General features: G+C 47.8%; 1 protein-coding gene across 14 annotated transcripts in view; it reads right to left on the bottom strand.

Moving 5' to 3' along the window:
- Positions 1-1,045: 1,045 nt before the first annotated feature.
- PRKG1 (protein kinase cGMP-dependent 1) overlaps positions 1,046-13,826 on the bottom strand; it is a 368,725-nt gene continuing 355,944 nt past the window's right edge. For all 14 annotated transcript variants that reach the window (XM_064429924.1, XM_064429923.1, XM_064429930.1 and 11 more), the window contains 7 exons: positions 12,899-12,988; positions 11,038-11,179; positions 9,104-9,267; positions 8,156-8,278; positions 7,998-8,060; positions 7,273-7,339; positions 1,046-4,192 (listed from right to left, as the gene is read on the bottom strand). In XM_064429924.1, coding sequence (XP_064285994.1) covers positions 4,094-4,192; positions 7,273-7,339; positions 7,998-8,060; positions 8,156-8,278; positions 9,104-9,267; positions 11,038-11,179; positions 12,899-12,988 — 748 coding nt within the window. In that variant the 3' untranslated portion in view covers positions 1,046-4,093. The remainder of the gene's footprint in view (positions 4,193-7,272; positions 7,340-7,997; positions 8,061-8,155; positions 8,279-9,103; positions 9,268-11,037; positions 11,180-12,898; positions 12,989-13,826) is intronic.

The following is a 13,826-nucleotide window of genomic DNA, read 5'->3' as shown; positions in this document are numbered from 1 at the left end:
TTGGAAGGGACATCAAAGCCCATCCAGTGCCACCCCCTGCCATGGGCAGGGACACCTCCCACTATCCCAGGTGGCTCCAAGCCCTGTCCAGCCTGGTCCTGGACACCTCCAGGGATCCAGGGGCAGCCACAGGTGCTCTGGACAACGAGTTCTGGGAGCAAAACCCCTGTAACCCCACATTTCACCCCCATCCAGTAGATCTCTCCCAAACTCTCCTGCTCTGGAAGAAACCCACTGACAGCCGTTCAAAAGTAATTATTTTTATTTCAACTCTATAAAGTATACAACAGGCACTCGGCAATTACAGCTGCAGGGGGAGTACAGAGCGAAACAAAAGCCATGGAAGTTTATGAAAAAAAAAACCCCAAAGTTCCTCAGTCAACATCCAAAGAGTGCAAGCGGCCGATGGCCGGGGCGTGCCCGACATCGGCCCGACAAACAAAACCTCTGCCATGGAAGGAGAGAAAATCAGAGGATAAAACAAAGGGCTGGGGTAAACCAAGCATAAATCGGGACTCAGGGGGAGAGGCAATTCCAAATGGGAAGCTCCCCTTTTTCTGAGAAAGCCCTAAAAGCGCCCAAATCTCAGTGTCAGGGCTGGGGAGCCAGGAAGAGTTTCCAGGGCTCATCCCCGTGGATGCAGGGAAAGGGGCAGGGAAAAGCACAGATCCTGTTTGGTTGAGTGGTGCAAAGGAGCCTCGTCTTTGCACCGGGGTTTTAGGCCAGGAAAACGCCGGCAGGGTGGATTTTTCCCAGGTGGGAGATTCCCCAGAGGGGCTGTGTGGGACGGCACGGATGGGTGGGATCTGCAGAGCTTAGCAAAACAGGAATACCTGTCTACGGACTGCTAGGATGTCAGAGATTAATTTGACCCGCACATCACATTTATACATTTCACAGAAATGACTCTGTATCTCATTAACAGATACACAGCTCTGGTACATTGGACAGAAATCAGAGAACGACGTCATCATTTCTGTAATTCATCGAGATCAGATAATAAAGGCTTAGAAATCGGTAGCAGAAAGAACTGTAAAACGCAGCAAGCTAAGAAAGGACGACAGTTTGAGGTGTGTTTGTCTTTGTCATGCAGCATAACACCAAATTTGTCTTTTTTGTTTTTTCAATAAGATGCCATGGATTTAAGGCACTTGCAACAATGCCAGATAGCCAGTGACGTTCTAGAACTATGGGACAGGTGGGTGAACAGGACAGCTGACAGAAAGTTTAATCATACTGACAAATATGACATTAATTCAAGTCTACCTCGACCTAAAAACATTACATTACAAATAAGGAAATGAAGGAATAATGCCATGGAACTGGAAAGGAACAGAAAGTTCTGTGTGACCCACAAAACATCGACACGAAAATACCTATTTACAGAAATATCTGCTCGTGGTCCTGTTGTTGAAGAAGAGTTTGCTGTGGGCAATGCAGCTCCAGGAGAAGCCACAACACCAATCAAAGCCCCCTCTGGAAACATGGGAGGCAATTCCCCCTTCCCTAAAAACGCTGTCGTCCCATAGATCAGGAAAGGAGACAAACAAATAAGGACAGGAGGTGGAAACACAGAGGCAATCCCTTGTTGTGGATATATAGAGATATATATAAAGCAACTTAAATATATTATTATAACTGAAGGCTTATCATATACATATGCAAAGTGTTAATGCTCAGGAGAGGCCATGGAAGTTGAGTGAGGTGTTTGATATCAAAATAAACTCAGAGCACAGTGCACACTGCAGGTGTCAATTCCCATGCCTGGCACAAGGAAAAAAGGAACAGGAAAATGAAACCCAACTTCTCAGCCCATTCCAGACCCTCCTTTCTTCAACGTTTTCAGGTTGATCCCCAAATCCTTGCGGTGCTTTGCCCTCCTTGCCTGCCAATTGCACCAGGTGTCACCATCCTGGGACAAACTCCTAGAGGAAGCTGTCCCCATGGAGTGAAAATCCAGGGGGATGTGAGGGAAGCATTTGGCTGTTAGGCCTGTTTAAGATGCCTGGTGAATGTTTTAGCCCTCATGCTCAGCCTTGGCTCTCAGTGCTGTCCATCCCTTGGAGAAAGGTGGAAAAGCCAGCAGGTGCTGCCTTTTCCCTGTGATTTTGAAGGCAAACGAAGTTTTAATGGTTAAAGAACAGCAGAAGTGACTGTGCCAGAGGTGTGGCCTCACCCTTTGGGAAACAGAGGGAATTGCAGAGCCCCAGACTGGTTTCAAAGGTGCCACACGACCCAGCTCATGTTGAACCAAAGCAGACACGGCCCACACTGTCAGAATACCCTTTTGATTACATCCTTTAATGAAAAACATGCAAAAGAGTTGGGACTTAGCATCAGGGAAGGGTTTTTTTACTGCTCAAACAGACCTTTTCCATGTAATATGTGGGAAAAGTCCTCGTCAGCAAGACTTGATCTTTCCACGGTCAGCTCTTGGCAGCTGAGATTAAAGAAGGCAGCACCTGCTCACCCATGGCAGGGGTGGAATGGAATGAGAGGACCTTTAAGGTCCCTTCCAACCCAAACCATTCCATCATTCCATGATTCTGTGATTTTTTTGGGGGCCAGGTCTCTCAGAGAGACCAAAAGCTGATGTTTCCTGTTGGATAATGGGATAAACTTTCAGTCCTGTATGCCACAAATGGGTACCCAGGACAGGATCCCTCTGCTGCACTCTATAAACCAGAGGAGGGAATTCAAGCAAAGGAAAAGCAGTAGAAGTGAGGGAAAAGCATATCCTGATAATATTGTTTTCCCTAGTTCATTTTTCCATATGGATTTGGCCATCCCTGTGTTAAACACAGTCCCATGGACCTGGCACACTGGAGACCTCACAGGGATCTTCTAATATCCACTTCCCATTGAATTCCACTGACTTTCCTGTGGAGCTCCTTAGCCTGGAGAGGCATCAGGACTACTGGCAATGTTCCACCAGAGCCAGCAGACTGGCCCAGGATTTCTATTTTAATGAGATTCTTTAAACACGGAAGAGATGCAAACATGGAGACACGGAATCACCAAAAGGAAGAACGGAGCCTCTGCTACATATTCCTGACAGGATGGGTCAGGGACAGGTTTCTTCCCAGGTGAGGGATGGATGTAGCACCTCGAGAGGACATCACAGGTCTCATGCTTTTCCCTTTGAGCCTAAAAAAGCTCCAAGTTATCCTTAATTTTATACCTAATCAGACTGTGGGCTGCTGTTGCTTTGCTCAGGACCATGACTGGAGCACTGTGAAATGGATCAATAGGTGTGAAAGGGATCAGTGGATGTACAATGGATCAACAGATGTACAATGGATCAATGGATGTACAATAGATCAATGGATCAGTGGATGTACAATGGATCAGTAGATGTACAATGGATTCATTCCACAATTTTCTCTTTCCATGTATGTGTTGGTACCAAGGGAAAGGAGAACTGAAGCCCAAAGGTGGTGCTGCCATGTGAGGGAAGCGACCCAGCCTCTGCCTTGACAGCATCTGCAACAGTTGTGCTTTTTTTTGACCAGGCTGAGCCAAAATGTTTCCAAAACAAAGAGGAAAGGGAACATTCAGTCTTGTCAGGAATACTGCTAGGAAAGGAAAAGGACATATTTCCCACTTTTTGCTTTGACAGGAGTGCTTTGCCCGTGCTCCTCCTGGGCTCCAACGTTGCCTTGCGGAGCTCGGAGAGTGGGAATAGCCCAAATCCTGCACTGGAGTAGCTGCAGCACTTCATAAGTTACTACTGATCCTACGGAAAAAGCAGCTGGAATTAAGTGCCTCTTACTCTAGGGATCTCTCACTCTGCTAATCAAGAGTGTGCCAGGATCTCTGTGGCCACAGAAGAGGAGTTCTGTGCCGGAGCAAGGCTCTGTGTCAGGACCACCATGCCCACGCCAGGTCACGTTCCAACAGAAAACATGGAGAGCACTATTGTCACTAAGCAAGAAGTCCTAATGCCACTGGAGTTACTGGAGCAGCATCAATCAAGGCATCATGGTGACCCCGAGCACGAATCCTCCCCGATTCCGGTCTTCCCGTTCCGCTGGCAGCCACGTCCCAGGAAAAGCTGTCCTCAGCAAGGCAGAAGCAGGTAAGAGAAATAACATTAAAAATCTATGTCCCATCCTGAGTTGTCGTCAGGGGGTGGCTCGTCACTGTCCTCTGGGAAGCTGTCAAAGTTGCTTGTGTCCGTGGGAGATGCGACCTGCGGGGGGAAGAGCAACAGGTTCATTCCAGGGCTGACATTCCCTCTTCATCCCACAGCCATGGGTCCCAGAGAACCCCCAGCAAGGCAGGGAAGTGCTGCATCCACAGCTTTTTGCTGAGGGATTTTCCCCAGCTCCTCTACTCTCCTGAGTTTTCCTACCTGTTGCCATAAGGTTATCACAACAGGCTTGGGAAAACCATCCTCAGAGCCCAGGATTTCCCTTCCATGGCTCCAGGATGCTTCCTTGAAGTTTCCTGACATTACCCAGCCTCAGGATCCTTCCAGAGAAACCCATCTTCCCAGGATGAAGGCCAAGCCCATTTCTTTTTTTGAAATCATGACATTTGAAATCTACCCTGGCTATAGAATTTATAGTTTTCCTGCTTTGTGACAGTGAAAGAAACTTTCTTACAGTAAGGATTTGATAAAGTCAAGATAACAAAAAAAAAAACCCCAAAAAACCAATATAAGAGGAAACCAGAAATTCTCCAGCCCAAAACAATGAAAGTCTAACTAGAAATTTAATACGTTAAGCTTTACCCAGAGCAGGAAAACACTTGCTGCTGTTTTCAGTCATTTCATTTGGGGGAGAGCCGAAGCTAGGAGCCAACTCACAGTCATTAAATCCTAGAATTCTGGAATGGTTTGGGTGGAAAAGGACCTCAAAGCCCATCAAGTCCCACCTGCCATGTCAGGAACATCTTCCACTATCCCAGGCTGCTCCAAGCCCTGTCCAGCCTGGCCTTGGGCACTGCCAGGGATCCAGGGGCAGCCACAGCTGCTCTGGGCACCCTGTGCCAGGGCCTGCCCACCCTGCCAGGAATATTTTTTTTTCCCAGTATCCATCCTGGATTGACCTCAGGGGTTGCCCCAACCCCTTGGCCTTGTCAACCCTCCTGAGATTCCCATTTGATGTTGGAAGCTGCTGCAAGCCTTGGGAAAAGACAGGAGCTGCAACTCCAGCTCCACATTTAATGTGCTGCCCAACTGCATCAGCATTTTCCTGCTGCTGAACACATCTTGGGGGAAATCAGGATTGTGGAATACCTGGCTCATTTTGGCAAAAAAATTCCACCCTACAAAATGTTAGTGGTTTTAATTTCTTTCGGATTATCTGGATCTGTTGACTTTGTTGGGGCTCCTTCATCCTTTGCTTGCTCAGCTCATCTTTGGAAGAGTCCTGAGCTTTTAGGGAGGGGTAAAATCACAGACTCCAGTTGTGGTATCAAGGCTCAGCAGTGTCCTAGCACCAGGTTGTAAATTGGGATCTTTCCAAAAATCCCATTATGATGAAGAGCTCTTTGATTGCCTCAGTGGCAGAGCCACTTAAGAAATGAGGGTTAAAGAGCTGGGGAAAGCCTTCTTTTCTTTTTCTTTTTTTTTTCCAAAGAAAAATGAACTAATCTGTATGTTTGGTCCTGCTGGCTCTTTCCCAACTAACAAGGAGAAGTGGATTGAAGGAAAAAATGGATGTCTGTCACCAGAGCTGTATTTTGGGTCCCTTTTCAGAGTGGCAGTTGAGACTTTGCAAGAAAAACTTGTGGAAAATGAGCTGGAGTAGGATTGACAGCTCTGGGGTTGACAAAATTCACAGTTCATGGGCTTGGAGAGGATCTCAGGAGTAGGTCTGGAGGAGCTGCTACTCCCAAGAGCCCAGGGAAAGGATGAGCTGGGTTGAATCAGGATTAGGGCCAGCCTGGAGGTGTCCTGGAAGAGGGAAGGATATTCCCATTTATTCCAGTCAGCCTTGCTGTGTGGAGCAAAAGCAGTATTGGAAATGCTCCTTCTACACTAAAAATCCACCAAACCCATCCTGGGTTTTTTTTCAGGCTACACAGACATCCTGCATTCCTAAAGCAGGAATTGCAACTGGATGTGAAGGCACAAACTTGACTTTATTGCCTGACTGAAATGTGATCCTGCTGATGAATGAATAGGCATTAAAAATAGGCCAAGGCCAGGTTGGACAGGGCTTGGAGAAACCTGGGATAGTGGAAGATAGTGGAAGATGCCATGGAAGATGATGGAACTGGATGAGCTCAAAGGTCCCTTCCAACCCAAATCATTCCAGGATTCTAGCTTGAGTTTAAGACGAAAAAAAACCTGGCCAAACTCGGCTTTGATGTCTAAAATATTTCTGAGTTGTTACGGGAGAGATTTGCCAAGTCCTGCTTTCCCCACTGACTCCAGGAGCTCCTGCATCCCACAGGACAAAAGGGGGATGGGAAACCCTCCTGCTCTTTCCCTAAGCAAACTTTGGGATGGCAGATTCAGCCCCTGAGCTGGGCCTGCCCCTGCTGCAGGAGCTGCAGGATGGAGCAATGGGGTGCAATTAAACCCCCATTAATGGCATTCTCCCGGTGATCCCGAGGGATTAAGCTGGAACAAGGAGGGGAGGCTGCAGGACAGAAGGGGCCGAGGTAATTTCTGTCAGCTAATCCTGTTTGGTTTCCCTTTGCAGCGGGGCTTTGAGGGCAGAGAGCTCACAAAGACATCAAAGGAAGGGCTTTGCTGCAAAGGAAAACGAGTGGAGCTGTCCCTCCGCGCCCGCTCCCGGTTAAACATCAACAGCTTTTCATGTAGGACATGGATGCAGGGCAAAGAGGGGCACAGGCACAAAAGACAACACAGAAGGGAAGGTTAATGTGAAAAAAAAGGAAGATGGCATCCAAATCCCACTTGCCTTTCCAAAGGAAATGAGAATAAAGGAGATAGGGAGAGGACACAGCTGAGAGAAGGGGTGGAAGGGGCAGCTTTCTGTGGAAATGGGAAAAGGAGATGGAGAAACAAGTGGAGCAGGTGAGAGAGGGGGAAATGTGCTGGAGTGGGTGATCCTGCCTCGATTCCCTGCTACAAAGGGGATTTCTCCATGGCTGTGCCCTCCTCACACCGCCTTCCCAGGGAAGAGCCTGCCTGGAGAGCAAGCTTAGCTGGGAATGGGCCTAAAGTGACTTTTTCAAGCATCTCCAGAAGAAATAAAACACATTATTCCCACTTAACCCAGTGTACCACTGCCCAAAGCTCACAGCATCACAGGAATTGGCCATGGAGGAGAAAATAATGATAGGAAAACTTACACTTGGGATTATGGGAGGTGTCAGTGTCCCTTTCCGTAACCCTTCCCAGTTAAAGCCTTCAAACCATCTGAAGGGAGGGAAAAATCCAATAGTTAGAGAGGTGTAGCACAAAAAGAAAAGAAAATTGCTTGAACAACAGGTTTTATCTCCCACAGATTTTGCCTTCAAATCCCTTTGGAATTTTTCCTGTCATCTTTTTTGGGGATCAAGAAGGAAGAGTGTGCAGAGACCCCATGGTGACACCACCCAAGTGGAAATTGCCAATGCTCATATGGGAACCATTCCTTGCTGCAGGTGTCATGGAAGCAGCTTCTTCCCTTCCAGAGGGTGGATCCATCCCACAGGAGACCTTTTTTCCCTGTGGAATTGGGTTAACTCCCAAATCCATGCTCAAGGATGTCCCACTCGTGGTTTTCCTCAGGTTTGCTCAAGGTGGGTGGATGAGCCCTGAGCCTTCCCAAAAAAATATCCACCCAATCCATTCCTGCTGCTCTGGGCATGGGAGGAGATCGAGCACAGATGGATAAGAGAAATTCTTCCTGGAATGGTTCTCTCACCTGTTCTTATCCCAAAAAACTCCTAAGACATCAAGTAACCCCTCCCATGGGACCAAAGGGAGGATGAATTTACATTATGGATAGAAAGTGGATTTTAGGAGAAAATTGAGGTGTTTGAAATGCCTCTATCTGGGTTTGGAGCTGATGGCTGCTGGAGAAGACACTTACTTGTGCTTTTGGATATCTTTCACTCCATTTTTCAAGTTCCCTAATCTTTCTGATGGATTGTCCCTGTAAGAGGAAGAACAAATCCTAAATCCCTCTGCCCAGCTCATTTCTTTGCAAACAACATCAAGGCTTTTTGTTTTATTCTTACATTCACTTACCTGCATAGTTTTTTAATTAAGTTAGCAGCATTTTTGGCAATCTTCTTTGGAAATTCAATCATGTCTATTCCCCTTAATATGATGTTATAGGTCTTCATGGGGTCTGGGCCTGAGAAAGGGGGACTTCAGAGGGCACAGGGAAGGAAAAAAAAAGATTAAAAAGTTGTCTTGCATAAAAATGTGTCTTTAAAACCAGCATTGAAATCTGATAAAATATACCCAGACAAGAAAAGGTAGATGTCAACCAGGAATGCTTTGCTTCCCATGATCCTAACCATTTCTCAAGGAGCTCTGGAATTCAGGGATGTTGGCTGCAGGGAAGTACCAAAAATAAGTTTTCCATGCTAAAGCTCTTCTTCCCATGGCAGCTGCATCCCAACAGCCCGAGGCAGGAGGCTCTGAGCAGCATTCCCTGGCTTATCTTTGTGTGGTGGGACCTGGTTCCAGTGGGGATTAATTGGCTTTCCATGGATGGGGGGCTGTGCGTGAAGGATGGGCAGGTGGAGGGGATGGATCTCCTTGGGGTGAGCACTGAGGGATGAGGTGTGGGAAGCCAAGAGCAGCAGTGATATCCCAAATTAAATACAGGAAGGGATGGATGGTGCCTGATCTGCCTCCTCCTTTCCAGTAATGAGGAACTTCCCCAGCTGAGTGCAAACCCTTCCCCTTTTCCCACCATTTCCAGACCCTTCATGGCCAAACCCTTCCCCTTTTCCCACCATTTCCAGACCCTTCAGGGCCAAACCCTTCCCCTTTTCCCACCATTTCCAGACCCTTCAGGGCCAAACCCTTCCTCTTTTCCCATTGTGTTCAGCCCACTCAGAGCCAAATAAAAGATGATTTGAGTGGAAAAGCCACCGTGGAGTTCCCTGGCCCAGCCCTGCCCCTGCCCTGGCCTCATCAGGGTGAGAAGGGCAGAAATCTTGGGATGAATTTCGATGCCCATACCTGCCAGTCAGGAGCTCATACATCAGGATTCCCAGGGACCAGTAGTCTGCCGAAATGTCGTGACCTTTGTTCAGGATGATCTCGGGGGCTACGTACTCCGGGGTGCCACAAAAAGTCCATGTTTTCTTTCCAAATCCTATTTTCTTTGCAAAGCCAAAATCGACCTGGGGGAAGGGGCAGGAGAGAGTCAGGGCAGGGCATCAGAGGGAATGTCAGCCGTGGGCTCTGCTCCTCTTGAAGTGAAGCAAGGCAGAAAGGAGGATTCCTCATGGGAATTTTCTCCCAATTAAAGCACCAAGGGTCGTTCCAGGACCAGGGAACCACAGTGACCTTTTTGCTGATTTATCTTTGGGAAAATTCCCATGAGGGAAGCAAACTCCAGCACCAAGGGTTTCTTGGGGGCTGGAATTGATATCACTCACAGCTCAGGTTGTTTTATTTTGCTTAAAAAAAATAAATTAAATTAACATGGGCAAGGAATGGTTTTAAGCTGTGAGAAAGCAGGATGGATGGGATACTGGGAAGGAATTGCTCCCTGGGAGAGTGGGCAGGCCCTGGCACAGGGTGCCCAGAGCAGCTGTGGCTGCCCCTGGATCCCTGGAAGTGCCCAAAGCCAGGTTGGACAGGGCTTGGAGCAGCCTGGAATAGTGGAAGGTGTCCCTGCCCACGGCAGGGGGTGGCACTGGATGGGTTTTAGGGTCCTTTCCCACCCAAACCATTCCAGCATTCTGTGATTTAGGCACCTGCTGCCAAGTTTGGTTTCCTCTCCCACCATCAGGAGTGAAGCAGTACAAGGGCCCTCCCAGTTTGGCTGCTGGGATGTGCTGGGCTCACCAGCCCCTCTGTTGCCCTATGGCAGTGTCCCCACAGCAGTGGCAAGCATGGAAAATCAGATTATCCTGGGAAGTGGAGTCCTCTGGGGCTGGTCAGGAACCCACACGGTCACAGGGATCTGGGACACTCAGGGACATGTCTGAGGAGCTGGGGGCTGCTGAGGGACCAGCACAAAGCCAGTCCCAGATGCTCCTGGGGTGGGAGAAGGACAGCCCTGCACCTCAGAGGAGCCCCAGGCGCAGGGAAAGGCTGCAGAGGGTAAATCCCAATGTCACTCAGGAGGTGACATGTGGAGGCTGCCACCAGGCTGTGATGATGGGCTGAGTTACTGTCCCCAAAGTGCCTCCAGACCAAGACACAGAGCCCTTGGCCCCCCATGACCCCCAGGGGCCATCAGCCCCTCCTGGACCAGCTCCTTTTAGGGCTCCTGTCCTTTTCTGGTGGCTTCCCAAGGGCCCACATCCTGCAGCACCTCCCAGCAAGGGAACTATTTCTTCTCTCCTGCCCCTCTCCATGCTCTCACCAGGCCATTTGGGGTACCCCTAAAAAGCACAGTGTCTTTCCTGAGTTCTGAGGTCATTTTTTGCCCAGGATAGCCAGGTGGTTTTCTCCTGATGCTGTTTTCTCAGCATTCCAGGAGCATGGACCTGAATCCCAAGCCAGAATCACAGAATTCAGAGGATACACAGAATCACTGGGTTGGAAGAGACCTTAAAGATCATCGAGTCCAACCCAGCCCCAACACCTCAACTAAACCCTGGCACCCAGTGCCACATCCAGTCTGTTTTAAACACAGCCAGGGATGGTGACTCCATCACCTCCCTGGGCAGACCATTCCAGAACTTTATCACCCTTTCTGTAAAATCTTTTTCCTAATATCCAGTCTATATTTCCCTTGGTGCAGCTTGAGACTGTGTCCTCAGTCAGCATTTCTCAGCTCAGCCATACCCTGAGCCCTGCTGGAAGTCAGGAAAACATCCTGGTGGTGATGACAACACCTTGCCCTGATCTCCTCTCAGCATCTCCTGATGGATCCTGGGGGGGGACTTTGCTCCTCACCCCTTCTGGTTAAACCTGAGGGGATTTTTTTTGGGACTCACCAGCTTGGCATAACCTCGGTGATCCAGAATGAGGTTCTCTGGCTTGAGGTCCCTATAAATGATCCCTTTGGAATGCAAGTAGGCAAAGGCTTCCACCACGCACGCCGTGTAAAACCTGGTGGTGGAATCCTCGAATGAACCCCTGTGGGAAGGAGGGAGGGAAAAGGGGATAAAGCCATTAGATGAATCCTTGGAAGTGGTTTCTTTCCCCATGGAATTCATTCTGCTGTTAAAACTTTTATCACTGCAGTAAAAAACCTGGAAAGTTCCTGGTGCTAAACTCACTTTTATATCTCAATCTAATTAAATTTCCATTTTTTAAAAAGCCTCTTTGCCTCCAATATCTGAAACTATTTTAAGATTTATTCTATAATTTAGAAATAAAACTTAGAAATCCTTGTCTTGTAAGCAAAAAGGTATTTTTTTTATAATTACAACTTCAGGGTTTGAGTGCTAAAATTCCTCTGAGGAGTGCAGATAAATTCTGTACTAATGTTCCTAACTGAGACAAAAGGCAGAAAAATCACAGCTGCTGGGACTTGAGAGTTAATGCAAATTCCAAACTGCACCTTTGGCTCCTTGTTTCTGAAGTTTTCCAAAGAAAACCACATCCCCCTGGCTGCTGGGGGCTGGCTGAGACCAGGAGGGTGTCTAAGCTAGATGGCAGCAGAACCTCAGTTTAAATCCCAGAGAGTTAAAGATGGAATTAGAAGGCTCTGACAAAAAAATCAGGAAAAATCCCACCCAGCACCTTCTAACTTTGCTCCAGTTCCCCTTTCAGTGAGAAAAAGGCTGTTGGGAAAAGGGAGAACTAGAGAAGAAATAGTTCTGTGAAATTAAAAGACAATTTAATCTTTCTGGCCAATCTTTCCAAATTTAATGGAATTCTGTTCCAGTGATGAGGCTATTTCAGAGCTACAATTCTCTGCATCTTTTCCTACTCTGTGGGCACATCCCACATGCTCCCAGGAACCCCAAACACTCCAAGGTGACCCATCCCAAGGCAGGAACTGTGGAGTTTTGGGCATGCATGATTTCCTAACTCATTTTTTTCCATGTCACTGCTGCATCCTGATGGACCAGTGCTCCTGGCAGTGTGGATTCTGATTCCCAATTGAATCAGCAGCCCTGGTGTGATGTGGGATATCTGGGCCAACAGACCCTGCACAGCTCTCAGTTTCTCCCTGCTCATTGCTCTCAGTCCTGGCTGGGCCATAAATCCCTGGAAATATTTATGGATATTATTTAGCAGTGTCCATGTGGCAGAGCTGAGAGTTGAGATTCCCACTCACAGAGAGAGGACTGCAAGCACAGGGGTGGGAAAAGCTCTGAGATGGGAAATGGTGATTTTAAAACTGTGACATCAAAAAGACCTGGAGCTGGAGCAAGTCCAGAGGAGGCCATGGAGATGCTCCAAGGGCTGGAGCCCCTCTGGAGCCAGGCTGAAGAGCTGGGGGTGCTCACCTGGAGAAGGCTCCAGGGAGAGCTCAGAGCCCCTGCCAGGGCCTGAAGGGCTCCAGGAGAGCTGGAGAGGGACTGGGGACAAGGCATGGAGGGACAGGACACAGGGAATGGCTTCCACTGCCAGACGTCAGGGATGGATGGGATATTGGGAATTAGGAATTGTTCCCTGGCAGGGTGGGCAGGCCCTGAAATAGAATTCCCAGAGCAGCTGTGGCTGCCCCTGGATCCCTGGCAGTGCCCAAGGCCAGGCTGGACATTTGGAGCAGCCTGGGACAGTGGAAGGTGTCCCTGCCCATGGCAGGTGTGGCACTGGATGGGCTTTGAGACCCTTCCAACCCTTCCAGCAGGAATTGTGACATTTAGCACATCCCATTGTGCAGGACAAGGCCCAGCTCACCTGTCCCTGAGAATTGTCCAGAGCTCTCCCCCGAGGCAGGCCTCCATCAGCATGTACAGGTACTTGCTGTCCTTGAACGTCCTGTAGAGCCTGAGGGTGGCAACCAGAAAATCACAAATACATCCATTATCTGAGCCCTAAACTCGCTGCTTGGACAGAGTTTAAAGAAGCTGAAATGCTCTTCCTCTCCCTCCCAGGAAGGAATGTAGAGGAAAAACTGCCTCAAGGGATGAGCCAGGCTTTGTGAACCCATCCCCGAGTTCTGAACTGTGCTCTAAAATCCCTGCTCTGTGCTCAACAAGATTTTCTAATAATATTAAATTAATTGAATTTATAGATGTGTTTAATAATATTAAATTACTATATTGAAAAAAAAACAGGGATTTTTTTTTTTTACTTTATTTTAATGTTCAGCTGCTTTTGTACTTCCTATTCCACATGTGGCTTTATCCACCCAGGCTTCCAGCAGGGTGTGGATACAGGGAAGGCTTCCTTGCAGACAGTTTGGACAGTAATTTTAATTTTTGTAAATTTTTGGTAATTAATTAGGAAATTAATTTTTGTAATTAATTTGTCATTTTTGGATAATAATTTTAACCATTTCTGCAGCAGAAAGGAATGCTGAGGGCAACTCCTGGTACAATTCCTGCATTCCTGGCAGTTTTCAGGAATTGAAAATTTAGGAGGAGTTAAAAATTCAAGAGCTGCCGCCACATGATGGAAATGAAACCAGGTGGATTTTGTAGATTCCAGCTCTTCCCTGCTCACCCCAGTTATTATTTTGACAGAGCTGTGGGATAGATCAGCAGGAAAACACTGCAGAATTTGGTTCCTTTGGAAGACATCCATTTCTATTTATATAAAAGCAATGGTGAGTTATAACTGACCATTAAATAATGCTAAAATTGGTGGTTTTAACAAAAATACC

The sequence above is a fragment of the Passer domesticus genome, chromosome 8 (genome assembly GCF_036417665.1).
Source record: "Passer domesticus isolate bPasDom1 chromosome 8, bPasDom1.hap1, whole genome shotgun sequence".
Lineage (NCBI taxonomy): Eukaryota > Metazoa > Chordata > Aves > Passeriformes > Passeridae > Passer > Passer domesticus.
Note: the sequence above shows the minus strand (reverse complement) of the source record. Positions and strands in the feature narration are given on the sequence as shown.